Consider the following 25,316-nt stretch of genomic DNA (forward strand, 5'->3'; position numbering starts at 1 on the left):
TGCCCAATTCAGTACAGTATTCCCAAAACCAAAATAGGTCAGAACCCTGGTTATCTTCTCAAAACTATATGTCTAATATATGGAATAACCTGACATATATTCCTTATGATGCAGATTTTACAGGTGTTCCATTCTTAATTTGCTTTTAACGTTATCATATTACCACGATATCAAAATCATGAATTTGAGATGATTTGTTCATATTGAAAATGAACTGATTGGTAAAACTGTAAAACGCTGGCAGTGATGGTTAATCTGCATCCCACAGTTTTGCATCATATTTAACTAAAGCCCCTTTTAGTCAAACTAGACATTATATTTTGCAACCCCAGTCCTAGGTTTGCAATTATTGTGCAGCATTATGTACTTGTTCATTGTTATTAATAAGAAGCACTATACATATATGGATCAGATTCCTGTTTGGTCTTGCCATTTCCCTTCCCAAATATATAATTATTTGTATTTATGTTATAGGAAGGTGGAGATTACACACCTCCATAATCTCATAGTTATCAAAACACCTGCATTGTGCAATTCAGTAAGGTTCTCTTATTCATTTTAAACAGGGGCGGCGCTAGGTATTTTGCCACCCCAAGCATGGCAGGCAGGCTTCCTTCGTTGGCTTGCCTGCGGGAGGTCCCCAGTCCCGCAGATTCAGCGGCACTCCTGCGGGAGGTCCACCAAAGCCGTGGGACCAGCAGACCCTCCACAGGCATGCCGTGGAAGGCAACCTGCCTGCCACCCTCAAGGCGACCGGCAGAGCGCCCCCCGTGGCTTGCCACCCCAGGCACGCGCTTGGCATGCTGGAGCCGCCTCTGATTTTAAATCCATTTGGTCATTGGCTCAAATTGCTGATGAATTGTCACTTACTCACTTTCCCCATTTTTAGTTCAGAACTCTTTATTCTGACTGTGGCTAGGAGTCCTGTGTCCTCTGACGTTTGTTATCCACTCTTGCTGAGTGAGAAGATTGAAATTATTTGTTCGTAAATCAGAAAGAACCCCAAGTAGATCCTCTGCTCTCTTTGGCACAGAGAGATAGACTGGAATGTGAGTTTTTGCTGATGCTTCCTGTTGCCAAGCAAACAGGGGAAGCAAGTGAAGATGTGTCCTAGTCTAGATTCTTTCTATTTATTTCCCTCTCACAAGACTAACAAGACTGGGAAAAAGCTCTCTGCCTAGCTTCCTTCCCTAGCCATCTGCTTCATTTGATCCCACTATCTTTGCGTACCAGATATCACCTTTGAATTTGAAGTTAATGGGATTAATTCAGTGAATAAAATTAAGCATATGTGTAAATCTTGGAAAGATTGATGTATAAAATGACAAAAAAAAAACAAAAAGGGAAAGGTGTACAACATAAGCAGAGAGATGACAGATTCATGTTATGCTTTATTCTATGTGTTTATTTTTAATATGTAAATATTTGTTTTATTACTGTTACAAACACTTAGGTTTATGGAGTGACCATGCTGGTTGAAGATCAGGAAGAGAAAGGGATTGTTCAGATAAGATAGGGATCTGTGTGTGTGTATATGTGTGGTTCTGTGAGGGCATCAGTCATTGGGTTTGTGTGGGGATGTCAGTCACTGGGGTCTATGTGAGGGGTTGGCAACCTTTCAGAAGTGGTGTGCCAAGTCTTCATTTATTCACTCTAATTTAAGGTTTCACATGCCAGTAATACATTTTAACATTTTTAGATCATTTCTTTCTATAAGTCTATAATATATAATTAAACTATTGTTGTATGTAAAGTAAATACGTTTTTTAAAACGTTTAAGAAGCTTAATTTAAAATTAAATTAAAATGCAGAGCCCCCTGGACCAGTGGCCAGGACCCGGGCAGTGTCAGTGTCACTGAAAATCTGCTCCCATGCCGCCTTTGGCACGCGTGCCATAGGTTACGTACCCCTGGTCTATGTGTATGGATGTGTGTGGTTCTGTGGGGGGTCAGTCTCTGAAATGCTTGTGTGGAGGATGTCAGTTACTAGGGTAGTTCTGTGTGGGTGTCAGTCATAAGGTGTGTGTGTGTGTAGGAATGTGAGTGGTTGAGGTGGGGGTGTCAATCACTGGGGTCTCTGTGTATCTGAATGTAAGTCGGTATTTTCAGTGTGTCAGTCTCTGGGGTGGTTGTGGGGGTGTCACTCTCTGGGATCTGTGCGTGGCTGAATGTATGTAGTTCTGGGGGTGTCAGAGTATCAGTCTCTGGGGTGACGGGGGGGTGTCAGTCTCTGGAGCTGTGTATGTACGGGGGGATGGGAAGAGGCTGTGCGGCGCTGCCTGTCTCCCCGCTACTAGCTGGCTTCGGGGGGGGGGGTGCGGCGCTTTGCGTGGTCACCGCGCCAACCGCCCGCCATTAACGTCGCTCGCTGACTTAGGCTCTCGGCTTCGCTCCACCTGCTGAGCCTGGCCGAGCCGGGCGGCGAGAAAGAACAGAGCCCCCCAGCAGCCACGAGCCGCTCCACCCGCCGCCGCGCACCGCCAGCGGGGCAGGAGGGCGGGCAGACTCCGGCCGCGGCCGCGGCCGCGGCCCCGCCCCTGCCGCGGCGGGAGAGTCCATGTTCCGAAGTGTGTGGGGGTGTGTGCGTGGAGAATCTGGTCGGGCGACAAACTCTCTCCCCCCCGCCTGGCCGGCGCAGTGTCCGCCCCTCTCGCCGGGCCGGGGCCGCCCACTCCACAGCCGGGGGCGGAGGCTGACGTTTCCCTCCTCGCTCGCTGTGGTGCGGTCCTGGGGCGGGGCAGCAGCGGCAGCCACGTGAGGCGCTGTCAGTGCCGGGTCCTGCAGGTCCGCGGAAGGAAGCGCTCGGAGCACGCAGCATGGAGCCGCACCGCTGGCTGCCCCTGGAGGCCAATCCCGACGTGAGTGTTGGGGGCGGGGTTGGGTTTTTTGGGGGGGAGTGAGGGGGAGAACCGGGAGACAATAAGGGGAGGGGGCTACGGGGTCAGGTGACGTGGGGGGCGATGGGGGAGGGAGGAGACGATGACGGGGTGGGGGGCTGGAGCTATGGGGAGGGGATGATTATAGGGCACAGAGGGGACTTTGGTGGGTGTAACTGGGCTGATGTGACAACTTACTTGCTTTTTTTCTGTTTTATTTTTAGGTCATTAACCAGGTGAGCACAGGGGCAGCAGGTTTGTATAATTTTTGGTGGTGTCCAGAATGGATCCAAGTCTCTCCCCCCACACACACCTGCCTAAGGCTCTGGGAGGGAGTTTGGGTGTGGGAGGGATGAGGGGTTGGGCTCTGGGAGGGAGTTTGGGTGTAGGCTCTGGGGTGGGGCAAGGAGTTGGGGTGTGGCCTCTGAGAGGGAGTTTGGGTGCAGGGGGTTGGGCTCTGGGCTGGAGGTGGGGGGTGGACCATGGGAGGGAGTTTGGGTGCAGGCTCTGGGCTGAGGCAGGGGGTTTGGGTGTGGCACTTACCTTGGGCCGCTCCCAGAAGTGACCCACCACCCCCTTGACAGCAGCTCCTAGGTGGGTGGGGGAGAGGAAAGAGAGGTCACTGCACTCCATTGCCCGCAGGCACCGCCTCCACAGCTCTCATTGGCTAGAGTTGGCAGAGTCGGTGCTCAGGACGGGGGCAGCACACAGAGACTGCCCACTAGGGGCCACAGGTATGTGCCAGCCGCTTCCGGAAGCAGAGCGGGCAGGCAGGAAGCTACCTTAGCCCCGCTGCACTGCCAGTGATGGTGGCAGGGGTCCTGGCCCCTTTTAAATCACGCAGGGGCGGCTCGGGGGGGGGCATTCCAAAGGAGTCACACAGAGGCAGCAGGCGGAGTCGGGGGTGAGACCCAGCCCCTAACTTTGGTGGAGCCGGGCCCCTCATACTCTCGTATTGGTGGAGCATGGGCACCATGGGCCCCTACAACTCGCCACCCCTGGGTGAGCAGCTTTTTTTCATATAATAACCAGCCCCTTCTCTCTCCACCAATCCCTTTACCATCACACCCAACTCCTTTGGCTTCCCTGTCATTAAAGGACCGTATCCCCTTCACAGCCACAACAAAGTCTGTTTTACCCCCATGACCTTTTGGTAGGGCCTCCCATAGCCCATTTGACCCTGGTGGGGTTTCTGAAGAAGTACAAACATTTTTATTTTCTGTGTGACAGTCCTAAGAGTGCAAATAAGAGAGGATTTTTAAAAAAATGTGAAAGCATTGAATTAATTATCAAGGTATTTCCCACTGTTCATACATCAGTGTACATATTTGGGTCCTAATTCTGGGCTTGGTTGGGTGTGCACTTCTGTATTAATGTAAAGTCCAAGAGCTAGCCCGTGCAGATTCAGTTCCAGAACTGGAGACATAGTCATGTTTTGCTCGGAAAAATGTATGTGAAAATTGCATTGTTTAAAAAATATATCTGTACCTTGCTTCTCATTCTGTCATTTTTGCTCATTTTAGTGTCGGAAATAAGTTTTTGGTTAGGTTTTTTTATTCTGATTTCTCTTGTAGAACCAACACAGCTAAAGTGAGCTCTGTTCTACCTCATGCATCAGGAAAATGACTGGCTAAGTTCTGTTTGTAGGGCCACCTATGTAGCCCTTAGTTGCAGCTGAGAATTCCTTAATAAAAGCAATAGGCTTGCCAAAGGCAGTGTTTGGCTTGTATATATCTTTTGCTATTAATGATGGTGTTTGAGCCAAAAGACATAGCTTGACTTTTGCAGAGTAGAATCACATTTTTAAAATTAGTGGGGTGCTGAAGTCCTATTACTCTGTGAAGTAATCCATTGTGTACCCTGAGTTGATCATGTACCTTGCTTTTTATGTGTATAGAATGTTTAATTTTAGAAATTCCATAATAATGAAGTTAATTTGTTGGAAGATGCAGGACAGGGAAAGTGGCTACTAGATCATTTTTTCAGGTTATTTCCATGTTCCCTACTAAGCAGTTTTTATGCCAATGCTTTAATTTCGGTGCAATGACTTGACAAAAATAGTTTTAAACTAAAATGTCTGAGACTGCACCAGATGTTCTCTGCTTTCCCCCTATGCTTCTAGAATCTTACAGCTTAGTTTATTTCAGGTTTTGTAATACACCTCTACCCCGATATAACGCTGTCCTTGGAAGCCAAAAAATCTTACCATGTTATAGGTGAAACCACATTATATCAAACTTGCTTTGATCCACCGGAGCATGCAGCCCTGCCCTCCTGGAGGGCTGCTTTACCGTATTATATCCGAATTCATGTTATATCAGGTCACGTTATATCAGGGTAGAGGTGTATATAAACTGGATAGCTGGACTGAATAGTCCTTCTGACATCCAAGTTAAGTATCTGGTTACTTTCCAGTTAGAAAGAAAAAGGTGAAAATGAGACAATAAAAGCTTTAAGTTTACAGGTTTGATGCATCTGACATGCATTTAGCATGCACGAATTCAGCTTTACGTGGTTGGCAAGAACAAAAAAAAGAGAAAAATAACAATTTAAATACTGTTCCTGTAGTGCAGGCGATTCCACCTGCCATTACACTCAATGTAATTTTGACTATATACGGTTTTTGCTTTACATGCTGACCGCGGAACGTAAGCCCAGCGTAAGATGAGACAGACCTGTATAAATTTTTAACAACTCATAACTATAACAATTGGAAGCAAAAATGAGAGAGAAGCTTAACATGGTATAGCTTGGGACTAGCTAGCAGTGATAGGATGAAATTGAGGGAAAATTAATGACATTTTTCAAAATGTAGGAATTGTGCCATCTTGTATTTAAAAACTTAATTTGGCTTTTGCACATTTAAAAAAAACTAGCAATGTCTGAAAATGAATTTCTTCCATGTGAAGACTAACTAATGGAAATGTCTGTTTTCCTTTGTAATCAACAGAGGAGCACTCAACTTGAACTTTCTTTTAGGAGTTTCAAAATTTAAAGTGTTGGTGGTATACATAGCTTTGTTTTAAACTACTTCGTTTTTGATTATTTCATAGGCAGGGGAGATCTGTGAGGTGTGGATGATGATGGAGGATACATACTTCCCACTTGAAGTGCTCTTCTCCCTTTATCTTAGCCAAGAAGGGAGGTTTATTTGCCATTCATCTGCTCTTTATTCTAAATGAAACACATTCATTAAGTAGTGAGGAGTAACAAAAACCAGGTACAGCTTGAATGTACTAATCCTATCTTGCATTATTAATCTAGTTAGCTTGTTTTCAGGACTTCTGCTAGATAAATTTGCTTAATTTTCGATGAGTTTTGAGTTAGAGTAAGGTGAGAAGGGGGAAAGAAAACTGTTTTCAGTAGGTGTGGTGATGGTGAAAGGGACTGTGTCCAGGAATGTGAAAACGGTTAATAAAATGTAGATTCTTGAGGGTTCATACCTACCATAACCTATAATTCTTGTAACTTATAAACAAAAACATTTTACTTAAAATAAATTCTCCATTTACCAATATGCTAAGTACATATGGAATGTTTCCTAAAAAATGTTCAGAGTGACATGTTTTCCCCACTGAAATGAAAGCGAAGGAAGGTCTGATCCAGAGGTTGGCAACCTATGGCATGCGTGCCAAAGACGGCACGCAAGCTGATTTTTAATGGCATGCTGCTGCCTGCCAGAGTCCCGGCAGACAGCAACGTGCCATTAAAAATCCTGCCCGGCCTGGCCCGATCTTCTCTGCCCTCCACTCCCCCTGTCCCCCCCCTCTCCCCGTGTGGGGGCAGGGGGCAGAAGCTTGGTCCTGCTGGCTCCCCTGCCTCTTTCCACAGTGTGCTGGGTTCCTGCCCCTCCTCCGCCTCTCCATCCCTCCCTCCCTGCTGGCCAATCAGCTGATGGCCCTTGCGAGAGTGGGGGTCTGGAAGGAGCATAATCAGCGTGCTTGCTGCTCCTGGCGGAGGCAGAGAAGAAGCGGGAGCAGGGCTTTGGGGAAGGGGGTATGTGGAATAGAGGAATATCTCCTGCAGGCCCCTGCTCCAACCCCGCCTCACACACACCCAACCCTCTGCCCTGAGCCCCGCAGCCCCGCACACCCCCGAGGCCTGTGCCCTGAGCCCTGTGCCGCGCACTCCCCCTAGGCCTCTGCCCTGAGCCCTGTACCCTCTTCATACACACCCAGCCCTCTGCTTGACTCCTTCACCCCCCCCACATCCCCAGCCCTGACTGTCACCCCTACACATACTCAGCCCCCCTACCCTGACACCTTCACCCCTTCACATGCCCCCAGCCCTCTAACCTGACTCTTGCACCCCCCACACGTACCCAGACCTCCCCACATACCCAACCCCTCCCTGAGCACCAAATGGGAGCTCATGCACATACCCCTCCTCCACACACACATTCCCACCTGCACCCCTCGCACCAAATGGCAGCTGCCCAGATAAATACCCCACACCCAAACCTCCTGCCCCAACCCTGAGCCCCCTCCCTCATTCTAGCTCCAGGCTAGACCCCTCATTCCCAGCCCTGTTCTCAGTGTACTCCCACCCTCACCTTGGTGCCGAGAGAGGAAGAGAATGGGCCAGAACCAGGGAGAAGGTAGGTACCCACTGTATGTGGGCAGGGCCGGGATCCGAGACTGACAGCGGGCTGAGTGGGTCTGGTTTCCTGGCTGGCAGGAGCCAGCGAACGGAAGCCCTGAGTGGCAGTGGGCTGCCCACTGTCGGTTTGGGATCTCGGACGCTGGCCCCGCACAGCCCACTTCCGATCTGGGGTTCTGGCTGCTGGACCATTGCCAACTGGGGTCCTGGCCACAGGCCCCACTCAGCCCACTGCCGGGCTAGGTGAACAGAAGCTCAGACCAGCAGCGAGCTGAGCAGGTTGGTGGTATGAGATCAACATTTTTTATTTAATTTTAAATGAAGCTTCTTAAACATTTTGAAAACATTGTTTATTTTACAACACAACAATAATTTAGTTATATAATATATAGATTTATATAGAGAGACCTTCTAAAAACATTAAAATGTATTACTGGCACGCAAAACCTTAAAGTGAATAAATGAAGACTTGGCACACTACTTCTGAAAGGTTGCCGACCCCTCGTCTAGTCACTGGGTGAGTGGTAGCTTCTATGAAATAAACTCAATCTACATAGAAATATTAATTTAGGATACATTTAATATTGTGGCTACTGGTGTGTGTGTGTGTGTGTGTGTGTGTGTGTGTGTAATTTGAATGTGTCTAATATTTGATAGAAAAGCGGGGTTTGAAAGCAATTATACTTAATATCAGGAGACTTCCAAATAACAAAATGAAATGACTGTGGAATAGTTTTTATACAGAAGTGCTGGAATTCATACCAGACTGGAAAAATAACTAGATAATACAGTACATTGGCTAACCCTACATTGGCAGTGAAATGGACTAGATGACTTAACTATTCAGAAGGTTAGAAATGAAGAAGTACATGAGTTGCATTTGTAAGGACTGTGTAGAATTTTTTGAGTCTGATTTTCAGCCTAATGACTGAAAGAACTGAACAGATAATCTAATTTGTTAGCCACACTGGGTTTTCTAGATAGAATTGTGTTGTTCACACAGCAGTCTGATGCTAATTAATTGTTCATTTCTTAGAACACAAATATTTTCCCTGCTTTCTCTATTTTAGTTTTCCATATTTCAATGAACTCATTCAAATAAAGAAAACATTTTGTGCATCTTTAGAAGAGGCAACTTCAGATAAATTAGATTTACTGCTTAAACAGTTTCTGCAGCTATGTGTCTGGAATTCTCACCTGTTCAGTGGTTGAAGTTTATTTACAATTTGTATAGCAAATCTGCATTCTTAGAATAATTCAGCTCCACCTCTGAAATGTATCGTGAATGGCATGAGTAGTAGATACCTGTGTCATAGTAGCATCTTCTTTTTTACTAATATTACTCTGTACAAGAATAGGGTGTTACCCACATAATTGGACAGGAGTTAATCATATGCTGCTTACCTAAAATTCCTTTTCAATTTCAAATAAAGTTGAGTTTTACTTTTTTAAAGGGTGGGGGAATTCAGAACCCAGCCTTGTTAATTATTGGTGCGGAATGACTCATGTTATTCCATAGGATGTAAGGATGAGGATACTTGTAGGTAGCCACAAAGTTCGTAAAGTGCCCTGTGATCCTTCAGAATGATAGATATTTTATGTCTATAAATATGGTGTACATTTTGGCAATGATTTATTATATTTATATAATTATTGAAATCTTTAGGCATAAATTTAAAGGTCTTACTCAGTTACTAGAATATTTTTGGAACATGCTGTTGTGTGGTTTTGTTTAACTTTAATGCGGTTGCTTACATAAGTGGCTAAGCAATATAATAATGTCTATTAAATCTGAGGAATAATATTCACTTAGTTTTACCATAATGTAAAAATAAAGAACTGTACACTTTAAGCAAAGCCATGTTTTTTCTTTAACAAGTTTTGAGGAGATGTTGGTAATCGTTTTAACCAATCAAAATTAATTTCAATAAGTAACTAAAAAGAGAGATCTATTAAATCAAGGTAATTTTCAGTAACTTTTAAAATAAATCCACCCTTGCTTTATACACCACATATTAATATCGCTTTCTCAGTGCCTTGTAATTTAAGAGACATTTACAACCTAGTATTTTGTCATGTGAATTAAACTTATCGAGAATATTACAAATGAATATGTCACAGTTACAGGCTATGGGATCCAACATAATGACTGTCAATTTCTTCTCCCATATGGACAGGTTGCTGCACTGTGCAGTTCAGGAAAACATTGTATTATAGTGGTGTTAGGAGCTACCAGTTTCTGAAATGCCTATTTAAATTGACATCTTGTTCCTTACACTATCTATAATGTGTAGGTATTGGAGTATTGATCTAAAAGATTAGAGATCAGATGGTAGGAGGTACCTTCTTTGGCTTTGAAGATATACTCTGTAACATCAATCACCTGATGGCACATCGCCACCAATAAGTAGCGCTATACTTCAGAGATGCAATTCAGTACAATCAGAGCTCCGTACTTACATTGCTGGACCTCTCTAAAGCCTTTTCCATAATGGACCACACGTTACTGCTAACCCACTTACATGCCATATCAGGAATAGATGGCCCAGCACTACAATGGCTCCACTTGTACTTCTCTAGCAGAACATGGAGACTGGTGATGAGGTAATCCTCCCCTCTGAAAGCCCTCACCTGCAAGATCCAATATGGATCTATATTATTCTTGCTTCTCTTAGTATCTATGTGAGACATCTGGCAAAGATGAGCCATAATGGGCTTAGCTGCCAACGCTATGCTGATGACACTACTCAAAGCTGATGACACTGTACTCAGTAGTTATCAGTAAATTGTTGACTGTCAAACTTGGAGGATGTATAAAGTGGGATCCTGCAGGGATCTTTCTTAGGTCCTGTACTAGTCAATATTTTCATTAATGACTTTGATAATGGAGAAGAATATACTTATACAACATGCAGATAATACCAAGCTAGATGTTGAAAGCACTTTGAATTCTAACCCTGTCCTCCACAATGTTCTTGGAGAATTGGTCTGAAATCAATAAGATGAAATTCAGCATAGACAAGTGTAAAGTACTGCATTTATAAAGGAAAAATCAAATGCAAAAACTTCCTTGCCAGCAGTACTACAGAAAAGAGGGTTATAATGGATCATAAATTGAATATGAGCCAGCAAGTGATGTTGCAAAAAAGGCAGGTGTCATTCTGGGGTGTATTAAAATGAGTAGCTTAGGCAAGATGTGGGAAGTAATTATTCCTCTCTTCTTGGTATTAATGAGTGGCTTTAGCTAGGTACTTTGTCCAGTTTTGGACACATGCTTTAAGAAAGATTGTACTAATTGGAGTGTCCAGAGGAGAGCAACGAAAATATTTAGAAAACATGATCTAGGAAAGGTTAAAAAAACTGGGCATGTTTAATCTTAAGAAAAGAGGACTGAGCGGTTGTGAGAAGCTTGACAATTTCCTGCAGTATCCTAAATGAACTTTATTGAATTAAGTTACAGGTTATTGAATTAATTTTAATAATTTTGGAGTTAATTTATATTAAAATGCAGTTATGTATGTGTTGTAGTGGAACTGTGGGTATTTCCATGGAAATGGTAAATAGTAGAACAACAAGGGGTGATTAGGTAAACTCACTCAGGTTGTAACATCTTGAGAGAAGCCACCTGTTGGAAAGATATGCATATACTAGTTCAAACTGGATTCTCCAGGGACCAACAGACAAAGAAAGGGTTTTTGGATAAATAGCCTGGTTTTAAAGTGACTGAGGACCTTCTTCTTTATCCACCAATTGGACAGGACCCCTGGTCCACAGAGGATCACAATCCTTCAGGCAGGATTTGAAAGGATTGGGCATGCCAGAATTTAAGGTTAGGGTTGAAGCGTATTAGTGTGTGTGTTTTCTCTATTATGCTTTTTACCTAAAGAATAAAGTGTGCTTGGATAGGAAGTGCTGCATAGTAACTTATATCTGTTGCCAGTCACTCTGTATCTCTGAAGAGACAGCAAGCAGGAGTTCTTAGGTAGCCTGTTTTGTGCTGGGAATTGTACAATGAAGGCAGGGAACTGTGCAATTTGGGAACACCGTGCTAAAAAAGGAGAGACACATGAGTCTCCACCCAGAAAGGCAATGGCTGGGGAGATGGAAAGTGAGAGTGTGTGCCCTTTCTGAACCACTGAGGGGAAATACAGGTAGAGTTGCCCTGAAATGTGGCAAGGGATTTAAGTCTTCAAATATGTAAAGCTTGTTATAAAGAGGATGGTAATCAATTGTTTTCAGTGTTCACCAAGCATAGAACAAGAAGTAGCTTAATTTGCAGCAACAGAGATTTAAGTTAGATATTCTGAAAACTTTCTAATCACATGGATAGTTAAACACATGAACAGCTTATCAAAGGATGTTGTAGAATCCTTGTAATTAGAAGATTTAAGAATGGGGAGGACTAGGTATGCTTAATCCTGCCCGAGCGGTGAGATGGGGGGATGAATGGACTAGGTGACTGTGACTGATTGCCCTGGGGTGTCACTGAGCCCCCCCAGTCCACCAACCTGGGCTCTGTCTCACCCTGTGCTGCTGTGATAAATTGTCAAGCTCTCCAAACTTGCTCTTGCACGAGCATAAACACAGGTTGGGACACACCCAGCTGCAGTACTTAACAGGCTGCTGTGACCAGCTCTGCATGGGGGGCTACAGCTAAGGAACTGCCCACCTGCTCAAGAGCACGCCCCTCTCTGGAGTGTAAACCCAAAATTACAATGTCTTGCGCTGCACAGAGATCTGTACAGCATAAGCTCGTGAAATTCACCCCCTCTCTCAGTGTGGAAAGGAAATATACAACAGCTTTTTGCCCCAAGTTATGACTTCCACACTCTGGTTTGTAGTAAAGCAAAAAATATTATGAGCTGCAAAAGATAGATTTTAAGTGATTATAAGGAATAGCAAACAGATCAAAGCAGATTACCTAGCAAATAAACAAAAATGTAATCTAGGCTTAATATACTAAAGAGATTGGATCTGAGTAGCAAATTCTCACCCTAACTGTTGGTTCAAGCAGGCTGCAGGCTCTTAAGGGGAAAGCTGCACTTGCTTGCATCTTAAAAACCCAAGGTGTTCCTTTCACAGGCTAAAATTCCCTGTTAGTTTGGGTCCAGCACTTCCCCCCCCAGTTCAGTCCTTGTCCCTCAAGTGTTTCCAAGAGTCTCTTTGGGACGGAGAGTGAGTGAAGAACCACGATGATGTCACTCCCCTTAAATAGCTTTTGCATATGATGGGAACCCTTTGTCTCCAAGCTTGGTTCCCACGTCTTTCAGTGTAAAAACACTGGCATTCCAGGATGGAGTTGTACAGGTGATCTGGTCACATGCCCCTGTAGTGTCATAGAAGCCATGACTCGGAGGTTGTTTGTATCATCTTCAGGAAGACTCCACGGTGGGAAATTAGCTTCTTCTAAGACCTATTGTTTTCCCTAATAGTCCATTGACTTGAATGGGCCCTTTCCAGCCAGCCATCTACACTGACAGTCTTTTGCCTAGTAGGCATTCCCCAGGTGTAAACACATTTGTAATAGATGTATAGACAATATTCCTAACTTCAGATACCAAAATGATGCATGCATACAAGTAGGATAATCATATTCAGTAAATTGTAACCTTTTTCATAATATCTCAGATTCCTTATCTTGCACTAAATACATCATAATTATTCCATACTCATATCACAATAATATTACCATGAAAAATATGGGGTGTAATGTCACAGTGACCTCTTAAAGTCTCTTCCAGACATCAGTCTGTAGAAATTTAGGGATCTTATTCTAAACTATTGCTATCACCACCACTACTAAAATATTAGAAAACCCGCAGCTCTTGGATGATGATCAGCTGACTCAAGCTGAACCCAGGCAAGACTGAAGTGATGCTGTCTGGAAAGGGAAAAAAGTTATCTTCACCTTCCATTGAAGACATGCAGCCCCTATTCATCAAAGTGGTGTGAATGCTAAGGGTTCCTGTTTGACTCCTTTCTAAATTTTTATGACTAGGTAGCATTGGTATCAAAAGTTCTTTCTTTTACCTCCAGCTTGCCAGGAAACTTTGTCCGTTCTTTCCAGACAGTGACATGGCCACAGTGATCCGTATATTTGTGACATCTAGTCTGGAATATTGTAATTTTTTGCATCTGAACCTGAGTGTATGTGACACACAGACTATAGCTGATACACAATGTAGCCACCCTTCTTCTCCATGGTTTAGGCTTCTGTAACCACGTGATGCTTATGTTCACTGATTCATAGTCAGTCTCCAATGTCAGTTCAAGGTTTTACTTCTGATTTTCAAAACAATCAGTGGATCAAGCTCCAGGTGCGTTAAAAACAGAATTCCTATTTATGAGCCACTGTGCAAGCTATGCTCCTTTGGGACATTACAGATCATAAAGCCCCAGATCAAGTTCATGAGAGTTGGGGACAAAGTATTTGTGATCAAGGGGAGTCCAGTTATGGAACAAAGGTAGAGTTGATCAGACAAATTCAGAGTCTAAGCATCTTTAGGAAATGCTTCAAAACCCTCCCCTGTGAAAAAGGCCTTTCCACCACTGCAACACTGACTCTCAGGCCCAGTAAGCCCCTGAAAAAAATAAAAAGAGAAGATTAAAACAAAAAACCCTACCCCATTTAGAGATTCTTATCCCAAAAGGAATTCCAGAGACTCCATGAAGTTCACTAGAGATTTGGTTATTGCTATGATATTTACATGGAAGAAATTCTTATACTACAGTGATGGGTTATAGTATAAAATCTTACGAAATATAGATAAATACATATCTTAATATTTACAATGATGTCCTTCTGAAGACATTAAGTAGTGATTTAAAAGAAAAAAAACAAGAACCTTCAGCCAAACTCTACATTAAATAAGAATAATTCTCATTTGATTTTTGTAAATCTATTCAAAGTTCCGAAATTTCTTCTCCCATATCTTCCTGTCCCCAGAAATACTTTGTAAGATATATCCTTCTTGTGCAGTTGGGTTACTGCATTTATCAAATAAACCCCTTATAATAACTTAACCATTAGTATACCGCTTTCTTAACTTAAGCTCTTTACTACTTCCCCAGTTGGTGGCAATAAAAAAAGTATTGGTGTTTCTCTTAGATACTTACACTATAATATTTGTGTGCTTCACAACCTCAAATGCATTTATTTTTAGAACACCCCTGCGAAGTAGGAACATACTGCTGACCCCACTTTACAGATGGAGAACTGAGGTAATGAGACTGAGGGCCAGATATTATTTTTTTGAGGTACTTAAGTGACTAAAGATGTACATAAACATCTAATAGGCTTTTCAGGTGACTTGCCCAAGGTCAGATGGGAAGTCTGTTGTAGAGCAGGGATTTAAACCTGGGTCTCCTGAGTTTGAGGCAGCACCTTTATTGTTGGACCATTGTTTGTCTACCCCTGAATTATCCTTCCTCTAGATCTGTCTATAGGCATGAGGGAGGCAGAACAAATTCCAATGGCTGGAAGTTGAAGCTAGACAAATTCAGAATAGAAATGTCACAAATTATTTTAACTAGATGTTCATAATGGTTCCTTCCACTACTGTCACTTTAAGTTTGTGAAGGGGACTATTTCACAATCCCTCACAGTTTGTGACAGAGTTTAGAATAAATCTTTTAGGAAACTGATCCATCTGACGTAACTGAAATGTTAACTCATTCTGCTAAGTATGAATTCATTTGCCTTTGAAGCTGCTGCAGTAATGTATCGGTAGTCTCTATTGCATGCTTAACATTCTGGCTTTTCTGCTTTTTTTGCTTTCACTTATCTTTTGTTTCTATGTCCTTGTTTCCACTTAGTTGTTGTTTGACAGTCTCTCTTACAGCTATGACTTGGCTAACAGTCTGACTCTCATGCAGAACTAGCACTCATCTTAGTGAATGTCATACAGTATAATGAAAAGCCAGTGTCTTCCTGGTACAAACAAGTGAAACTGCTTACTGTACCAGATTACACTGTAGCATGACAGAGAAGATGGGATTTTTTACTGCTCTACATTTCTTGGATGAAAGGATCTGTAGGTGTTGCATGTTTTTATAGTACATAGTAAATAACACACAGCTTATTTGGAAAGGTAGGCTGAACAGCACCAGGTCCATTATACATGGTGGTCTAGATTATTGTGACAGCCCTTCTGTGCTTGACAGAAGGGTGGTGGTGAGAAACATGTGACTTTATGCTCTAATCTTCAATCTTGGAGTTATCATGCCAGTTGCAAGACTCAATATAGAGCAGCCTCAGGGCAGCTGCAAATTATGCCCATTTGTAACAGCCTCAGAGTGTTGTTACAACTGTCAGGGATTAGCTGGACATAGAACCTTCCTAGCCCCAACTCCTGTGCTGGGAAAGGGGAGAGAGAAGGAGCCATTCTGCTGGCTGTGTGCTTGCTAGTGATTTCCCCCACACTGAGAATCTGCAGGTTAGGTCACTTTTCCATTTGCTTGGTGCAGTGCAGTAAAACAGGCAGAATGAGGGGCATCAGCATATTGAGTATTAATTGGACTCTTGCTGGACATATATTCCAGAAGTACCTCTCCAATTGCGAAGAGGCAGGGAGTTGGTATCTCTTTAAAGAGTGATGCTGCTTCTACTCAGTGATGAAACTGACACAACTGGAAGTATGAGTGTTGTGAAAACCATTTCATTTGTTGATGCAAGTGAAAAGCTTGCAGTTTTCTCATTGATCCTCCATTGCCATTTTAAATGTACTTTCAATTCTAATTAGGCTATTCTTTGTGTAAATTCTCATGAGGTCCTGAAGCATAGTTTTCAAGCACTATTTAAATGTTTTGGTACCTCTGAATTCTTTAAAACAGCTTTAAAAAAAACTGGACTATTGGACTAGTCCACTTAAAAGTGAGCTGGTTGCTGGAGAAGGGTAATATTCTTCAAACGAGTTTTACTTGCTTTACCCAGTTGTTGCATCATTGGTTACAACATAGAACTAAAACAGCTGTGCAAAACCTGAAATGGTAATGTAGAACTGAAAGGCTATGTATATCACGTTAGCAGTCTTTTGAGCCATGAATAATTCATATTATACATCAAATTAAGATATAGATATGTACAGCTAGTATTTCAAACAACCAGAACAGCCCAGATTCTGCAAAACCTTATTCATGAATAGTTCTTATTGTCTTCAGTGAAATTGGCAGGGTTAGGCACCCAAATTTCTTTTAAGAAGGTTTGTAAGTGATTTTTCTCCCTCCTGTGGCTTTCTAATGATATCACATTTTAAATATGGCTAGGTACAATAACTCCTTACTTAAAGTCATCCCAGTTAACGTTGTTCTGTTATTATGTTGCTGATTAGTTAGGGAATATGCTTGTTTAAAGTTGTGCAGTGCTTTTTTCTAACGTTGTTTGGCAGCTGCCTGCTTTGTCCACTGCTTGCAGGAAGAACAGCCCATTGGAGCTAGCTGGTGGGGGCTTGGAACAGCAGTTCCCCTGTCAGCTGCTCACTCCTCTAAGGTCACTGTGCAGCAGCTGCCCAGCAGGCTATCAGTTGCCATGCAGTTCAGCTGTCCCACCCCCCCACTGCCATGTGCTACTCCTGCCCTTTGCCTTGGAGCTGCTCTCAGAGACTCCTGCTTGCTGTGCAGGGGGGAAAAGGGTGAGGCTAATGTCAGGGTGTTCCTCTCCCCCTGCTCCTGCACCCCGCTTACCCCTTCTCCATATAGAGCATATACACGCTTTATTAGATGCTATAAAGTGGACTTTCTGTCCTCTGCAGAGGCCTCCTTTGGCAGAAAGGTGCTGCAAGTAGTGGTCATTTTGGGCAATTAACTCCAGGAAGTCTTCCCTATCTCATTCTGTTTTTCTTATTCCTCATGTCTGTTCACTACTTGCTACTTCCCATACATATCAGAATTGTGGGAGATGCTGAGCTGCAGAATGGTAAGTTTTTTACCTGATCATTTCCTCTCTGCCAGCAGTGTCTCCCATAATTCTGCTCTCCCTTTAGGCTGATTCCCCACAATCGGGCCCTGCGCTTTAGGCGCCTTTTTTTAATTTTAAATTTTTTTTTACATACCTGGCGGCGGTCCAGGTTCTTTGGCGGCACTTCAGTGGCAGGGGGTCCTTCACTCACTCCGGGTCTTCAGCGGCATTTTGGCAGCAGGGGGTTCCGGAGTGAGTGAAGGACCCACGCCACCAAAGTGCCACCAAAGACCTGGACCACTGCTGGGTATTTGAATCGGGCCCCGCAGTTTCTAAAGCCGGCCCTGCCTGGATGCCTTCCTAGCCAAGGGACAGTATTTAATTTTGGTAGTTATGCTTGTAGGCCATAGCCTATAGTACATAATTTATGAGTTGGCATTGAAGCTGTTGTTACTAATCATATTGTATGAGTTTGTACACAGCTTTGGAATGAATCATGTGGCAGCAGGCTGGAGAAGAGTGTGTGGGTAGCATAGGCTGTGCTACAGCTTTGAACTGTCTCCAGAAACTACAGACAGGAGGGGAATAGCCCACGTATATCAGAATTGTGGGAGATTCAGCTAGCAGAAAGGAAATTGTAATGTAAGACATTTACCATTCTTATGTATCCAGCACATTTAAGGTAGTTTAATTATATTTTTAAGTCTGTTTTTTGCATACTGAAGTCCAGTTTCATCCAAATAAAGATTGACACAGATTATTAATCTAGTAGATAAAAATACATCATGCATTACTTTCTAACAGAATTAAAATGTAAGAATTAAGTGTGCGTAAACTGTAAAATTGCTTAACTTAAATGTGCGTAAACTGTAAAATTGCTTTAAACGTGTATAAATACATACTATTCTCCTGTTTTAAAAAGAAAAACAAAACCAAATTCAGAGTAAAGGGTATAGTAATTGCAAATCAAGTAGTTTAAGATAATGCTTTAAAAGTTACCAACCAATGAGAATCACCCTTTCTCTGGGAACATAACTAAAACATCCAAATGCAAAGTAAGACTAAACTTGATTATTTAAACCAAGGTTTCCTGATTGTTGATTTAAATCATGATTAAAATCAATTATTTAAATCATTTTTACTTTAATCAATCCACTATGTCTAGAGTCTTTTATACTTCCTTTTTAACTCTGAATCTGGTCTCCACTTAACTTATAATGAGAATTTTGGCTAATTGTTCTGCACTATGAGATGGCAAGTGAGGATGTTATGATAGGATAGTTTAATTTGGACAGTTGATCTTGGATCATCACCAGATAAGTCTGCTCAATGGTCTGCGGGGAGATGTTGGATGGGATGGGAACTGAGTTACTGCAGAGAATTCCTTCTTGGGTGCTGGCTGATGAGTCTTGCCCACATGCTCAGGGTTTAGCTGATCGCCATATTTGGGGTCGGGAAGGAATTTTCCTCCAGGGCGGATTGGCAGGGGCCCTGGAGGTTTTTCGCCTTCCCCTGCAGCGTGGGGCATGGGTCGCTTGCTGGTGGATTTTCTGCAGCTTGAGGTCTTCAAACCAATTTTGAGGATTTCAATAACTCAGTCCTGGGTTAGGGGTTGTTATAAAAGTGGATGGGTAGGGTTCTGTGGCCTGCCTTGTGCAAGAGGTCAGACTAGATGATCATATTGGTCCCTTCTGACCTATGAGTCTATAATATTGGGAATAAAACGTTTAAAATGGCTACATGTCTAAGCTTCCCAAAACAGTGGGTGTATATTACATTTTCTTTTAACAGCTGTCATTTACTAAAAATGGTTGGAAGTATTTCATTGCTTTTCCTTCCTTACTTCCTCCCATACATCCTTACAAATAAATTTAGTCTTGTGCACTCTCTTTCTCCAAGGGATAACAATCTTCTCTTATATCTTCAAACATTGGTAATGGGTACCCTGGGCTTCCTATGATGAAAGACACCCACCGTGCCTCCCATCCAGTGCAAGACTAATTTTAATCAGTATTTAAATAAGTTTTCTACTTTATTTCAAATAATCAAGGAATAACTACAGTAAAAAAAATACTCATACTTTTCTTCGGGGGGGGAGAAGGAGGGGACGTGTAAACATCCCAGCCAACATCCTTGAGCAAAAAAAAGTAGGTCAGATTTGAATAAATCTACATAAGTGTACCTACCTTTTAATTAATGTAAATAAATTTGCATAAATATATATGTACCCAGTGGGGGAACTGTGCTAGGGAGGAGAAGGCAGGGAGATGTTTTTAATTTTGTCTCCCCCTTCCTTCCTGCTCTGCTTGCATTATCATGTCATTCCAAAACACCCCCCACTCTAAAGAAACCCAACACAAATCCTCATCTTCAGACAGCTGTGGGGGGGAGAGTTTAATGAAGCTTTTCAAAACACCTCCTTGGTGGGCCTCTCAGGCCTGAGTTTGCAGTGTTGGGAGCTACAGCAGGAGTTGCAGAGTTGCATCTGCTCCCCAGCCAGCATTAAGGACACAAGTTCTCTAGCCTTTCAGCAGGAGAGGGAGAAGAAGCACTAGCCTCCCCATATTTTGAGGACCAGCTTGACCCTCAGCATGTGGAGGGGCTATTACTGGCTGCCCTTCCCCTTCTCCTGCATCCTGAGACTGCAGTCATTTGAATGAGATTTCTCTGTAGGTTAGGAGCAGATCTGTAGGAAGGTGTGAAAATCCATAATCTACATGGAAACCATGTAGTCCCTGCACATTCTAAGGGACAACCATGTAGGTCTGAAAGTTAAATAAACGACTTTTCTAGAGTATGGAAGGAGTGTTCCAAGATAGGGCACTGGCATCTCACAGTGATTTGCTTAGAATAATACTGTGGCAGAACAAAGTCGCTATATTTCGTCTGTCATAGTAACAATTGTTTCTGAACTGTGATTTGATCAAATTCATCTAGTAGTCTCCTCCTTTTCATGACATCTAACAAAATTGTCAATCAGAATGGCAAATATTTCAAAAGTATTAGAAGATTGTGTGTAGGTTCTGAAATCCTCTGTATTTTAGGACTAGACAATTGGAACTTGTTGATAGTTATTTTAGGCTATGTCTACACAACTACTTTTGTTGATAAAACTTGTAAGTCAGGGATGTGAAAAATCACCGACAACAAATTTCACCAGCAGAAGTGCTGGTGTGGACAGTGCTATGTTGGCAGGAGAGGCTCTCTTTGCGACATAACTAGCACTGCTCATTGGGGTGGTTGAATTAGGCCAGCAGAAGAGCTCTGTCCTGCCGGCAAAGAACAGCTACACAGGAGAACTTACAGCAGCACAGCTGTAGTGGAACAGTCACTTGTTAGTGAAGGGGAATGATCTGGGATTCTCAACTGAAAGGATCAGAACCTCTGTTAGAGGCAGGTTCAGCTTCCTTATTTTTTTAATGGCTAGACAAGCGGTGGTTCATGATCCAAAAGCTTTTTTTCTGTTGTAATGTGTGGTCATGGTATGGGAAAGGTTGAGTACCACTGATCTAGAATCTAGTGAATAGCTCTGAAGAAACAAACTGAGAACTATATAAACTGCATTGTTATGGCCTGGCTTTCATTACGTTCTGTCTAAGGGTATGGCTACCCTTGAAACTTCAAAGCGTTGCAGCAGCGCTTTGAAGTGCGAGTGTGGTCGCAGCGCTAGCACTGGGAGAGAGCTCTCCCAGCGCTGCACGTACTCCATATCCTGATGGGGTTTAGCTTGCAGTGCTGGGAGCCGTGCTCCCAGCGCTGCAGCGCTGTTTACACTGGCGCTTTACAGCGCTGTATCTTGGAGCGCTCAGGGGGGTGGTTTTTTCACACCCCTGAGCAAGAAAGTTGCAGCGCTGTAAAGCGCCAGTGTAGCCAAGGCCTAAGTAAAATGGGTACTTTATGCTGGTTGCCATAGGGTTATTTTTATTATATATCATCCTTCTTGGAAAATAACACCTTTAGAGTGTTCTCCGTAAAATACTCAAACATTAATCTCTTTAGTGAAGAAGGTCCTCTTAGGAGTCAGATTGCTCAAGTCAAGTGACTGTAAATGAGTTACGTGCCTATTAGCATTGAATATGGTATCCTTTGAAAAATATATTGGAGGGTTGGGGGGGAGTTCTTAAATCCATGCACTAAACTTTCATCTATTACAGATCCATGTGCTCCTCTGGGATCGTCCTTGTCTCAGTGACTAAAATACAACTTGAAAAATTGTTGGCTTGAACATCTACTTTAGCCCCTCCATATGGCTGTTTAAATATAGTGAAAACTGTTTATGCCGTAACAATGGCTCCTTGGTATATCTTGATTAGCAAAGCACTGCACTGCACTTTTTCAGTTTGTCAGTCATTACAATTTAACCTCACTTCATCCTCCTGTTTACCTCTCGAATATCTTGATCTGCACAAAGTCTATTAAAGTGTATTTAACTTCACAGGTGATCAAACATGCTTCTAATAGATTATTTATTAACAAAACTGTTTAATACTGTGCATTTTTCTTTTCTTTACTAGTTTCTCAAACAGTTAGGTATACATCCTGACTGGCAATTTGTAGATGTGTATGGTATGGATCCAGAACTACTTAGCATGGTGCCAAGACCCGTCTGTGCAATGCTACTTCTCTTCCCAGTAACAGAAAAGGTAAATATTTACTATTGATACTTAGTAATTCAAAATCAGCAGATCAATCAAAATGCCCCATCATACATAATATGAAATCTGTAATTCTCTACGTCAGTGAAATAGTTAATGAGACATTAAAAAAACAACAAGCTTTCTTCAAAGTTCCTCTGGTTTGTGATACATTCTGTTCTTGTCAAATAAGATTATTAAACAAAACTGTACAATTGCAGAAATATTAACAATAAATGTATAAACAAAGGAAATCTGATATTGCTCTCAGTAAGCAATAGATGTGAATGATATTTTAAAAGATTTTGAGATCTTCTCTTAATGGAACTGCAATATTTGTGTTTCCTGTTTTAACATTTATACCACATTAAAGCATGAACAAAGTGGTAAGATGGAATGTGGAAAATGTGGAAAATATCAAACAGCCATTTATAAAACATACATTGATTTTGTAGTATCATAATACAGTCCAAGCTTCAATTACGGTCTGGAGAAGCCTGTAGCTCCAACATAGCTTTCGTTTCTTGGACAGGTTGGGCATGTTTGTTACTGAGGCAGAATTGGGGGTCATCTTTGTTTCTGATTTGTGTTTTTGTCAAGAGGAGTTAAAGCAGGGTGGGCAAACTTTTTGGCCTGCGGGCAACATCGGGGAATAGAAATTGTATGGAGGGCCATGAATGCTCACAAAATTGGGGTGGGGGGTTGGGCTCTGGGGTGGAGCTAGGGATGAGGAGTTTGGGGTGTAGGAGGGTGCTCTGGGCTGGGACTGAGGGGTTGGGAGGATGGGGGGAGGAGGATCAGGGCTGGGGCAGGGGTGTGGGAAGGGGTTTGGGTTCTGGCTAGGGGTGTGGGCTATGGGTTTTTCCCCTGGGTTTATTTGGGTTGGGGAAAATAAAAATAAGTTTCCTTAACTGAACTTTTGTCCAGTGTCTTACCCCATTCCCCAAGATAAGAGAGTTAATCCATTACGAAAATGCTGTTATGGTGTCATATCAATGGACTACTTGTGGCTAGTTTGAGTACTGTACCCATAAGTGTGAAAGGACATGAGTCCTAGAAAGATCTCTTTTATGGCTTCTGTTTGTCACTTTTTTCACTCTACTATAATTTAATCTTAATTTGTTCAGGTTTTCAGGAAAAATAGTGCCTAGATATGTGTGACATTCTGCTGTCCAGTCCAGACCAGTGAGGTGTTGCCTCACCACCTGCCCTGCAACCTTGGTGCTTTAGAATGCTCTGCTGTTGTAACTACCCACCTGAGGCCCTCACAAACAGCATGCAGGTCACACCTAGAGTGTCTGTGTGTGATGGGGCACACTCACCTTTTCCGAGTGCCTCCTGTTGGCTGGTTGTGGAGCTGCAATTATCTTTTTCTCCTGGTGTCCTGCAGGTTGGTTCAGTGGCTCAGCCCTCTGCTTAAGTCTCACAGTCAACAACCCAGGGACCCTACAAGCAGCAGTTGCACACTGCTCCTTTTAACTCTGACAATTAGCTGCTACTGTTTTCCCTGGGCTTCTTCCCACTGGGTCTCTTCCCTCTTAGGATTACTGTTCTCAGGTTCAGTCTCTCCTTTCAGAAAGCAAAATGCAGCCAGAATTCAGCTTCAGGTTATCTCTCAAGCTTCTGTGGCCAGAGCAAAGCACCCTTCCGTATCATTCAGGTCCCACCTGGAAACTGACCTACTGAGGCCCTGCAGTCTTTTACCTGAGCCTGCTGGGCTCTGACTGGCTGCTTTCCTGCAGCTTTTCTAGGCAGGCCTCAAGGACCCTAGGGCAGGGTATGGTAGGACCACTAGGCCTGCAGCAGGGGGCCTCAGAGGGCCTGACGCACACTGTGTGTAATTAGCAAAGAATCCTGTGGCACCTTATAGACTAACAGACGTTTTGGAGCATGAGCTTTCATGGGTGAATACCCACTTCATCAGATGCACGTAGTGGAAATTTCCAGGGGCAGGCATATATATGCAGGCAAGCTAGAGATAATGAGGTAGTTCAATCAGGGAGGATGAGACCCTGTTCTAGCAGCTGAGGTGTGAAAACCAAGGGAGGAGAAACTGGTTTTGTAATTGGCAAGCCATTCACAGTCTTTGTTTAATCCTGAGCTGATGGTGTCAAATTTGCAAATGAACTGAAGCTCAGCAGTTTCTCTTTGAAGTCTGGTCCTGAAGTTTTTTTGTTGCAGGATGGCCACCTGAAGGTCTGCTATAGTGTGGCCAGGGAGGTTGAAGTGTTCTCCTACAGGTTTTTGTATATTGCCATTCCTAATATTTGATTTGTGTCTGTTTATCCTTTTCCGTAGCGACTGTCCAGTTTGGCTGATGTACATAGCAGAGGGGCATTGCTGGCATATGATGGCATGTATTACATTGGTGGACGTGCAGGTGAATGAACCGGTGATGGTGTGGCTGATCTGGTTAGGTCCTGTGATGGTGTCGCTGGTGTAGATATGTGGGCAGAGTTGGCATCAAGGTTTGTTGCATGGATTGGTTCCTGAGCTAGAGTTCCCATGGTGCGGTGTGCAGTTACTGGTGAGAATATGTTTCAGGTTGGCAGGTTGCCTGTGGGCGAGGACTGGCCTGCCACCCAAGGCCTGTGAAAGTGTGGGATCATTGTCCAGGATGGGTTGTAGATCCCTGATGATGTGTTGGAGGGGTTTTAGCTGGGGACTGTATGTGATGGCCAGTGGAGTCCTGTTGGTTTCTTTCTTGGGTTTGTCTTGCAGAAGGAGGCTTCTGGGTACACGTCTGGCTCTGTTGATCTGTTTCCTTATTTCCTCGTGCAGGTATTGTAGTTTTGAGAATGCTTGGTGGAGATTTTGTTGGTGTTGGTCTCTGTCTGAGGGGTTAGAGCAGATGCGGTTGTACCTCAGTGCTTGGCTGTAGACAATGGATCGTGTGATGTGCCCGGGATGGAAGCTGGAGGCATGAAGGTAGGCATAGCGGTCGGTAGGTTTTCAGTATAGGGTGGTGGTAATGTGACCATCACTTATTTGCACCATGGTGTCTAGGAAGTGGACCTCCCGTGTATATTGGTCCAGGCTGAGGCTGATGGTGGGGTGGAAGCTGTTGAAATCGTGGTGGAATTTTTCCAGAGTCTCCTTCCCATGGGTCCAGATGATGAAGATGTCATCAATGTAGCGTAGGTAGAGAAGGGGCGTGAGTGGACGAGAGCTGAGGCAGCGTTGTTCCAGGTTGGCCATAAAAATATTGACATATTGTGGGGCCATGCGGGTGCCCATAGCTGTGCCACTGATTTGGAGATATATATTGTCATCAAATTTGAAATAGTTGTGTGTGAGGATAAAGGCACAGAGC

At 43.3% G+C, this 25,316-nt stretch overlaps 1 protein-coding gene across 5 annotated transcripts in view; it reads left to right on the forward strand.

Annotated features, from left to right (window-relative positions):
* Window positions 1-2,676: 2,676 nt before the first annotated feature.
* UCHL3 (ubiquitin C-terminal hydrolase L3) overlaps window positions 2,677-25,316 on the forward strand; it is a 68,454-nt gene continuing 45,814 nt past the window's right edge. The window contains exons 1-4 of one of the 5 annotated variants that reach the window (XM_030566651.1): window positions 2,762-2,857; window positions 3,100-3,111; window positions 3,518-3,609; window positions 21,884-22,012. In XM_030566651.1, coding sequence (XP_030422511.1) covers window positions 21,938-22,012 — 75 coding nt within the window. In that variant the 5' untranslated portion in view covers window positions 2,762-2,857; window positions 3,100-3,111; window positions 3,518-3,609; window positions 21,884-21,937. Of the gene's footprint in view, window positions 2,858-3,099; window positions 3,131-3,517; window positions 3,610-17,363; window positions 17,388-21,883; window positions 22,013-25,316 lie in introns of those variants that run through there. The other 4 variants (XM_030566641.1, XM_030566622.1, XM_030566661.1 and 1 more) reach the window with 4 other exon arrangements.

The sequence above is a fragment of the Gopherus evgoodei genome, chromosome 1 (assembly GCF_007399415.2).
Source record: "Gopherus evgoodei ecotype Sinaloan lineage chromosome 1, rGopEvg1_v1.p, whole genome shotgun sequence".
Classification (NCBI taxonomy): domain Eukaryota; kingdom Metazoa; phylum Chordata; order Testudines; family Testudinidae; genus Gopherus; species Gopherus evgoodei.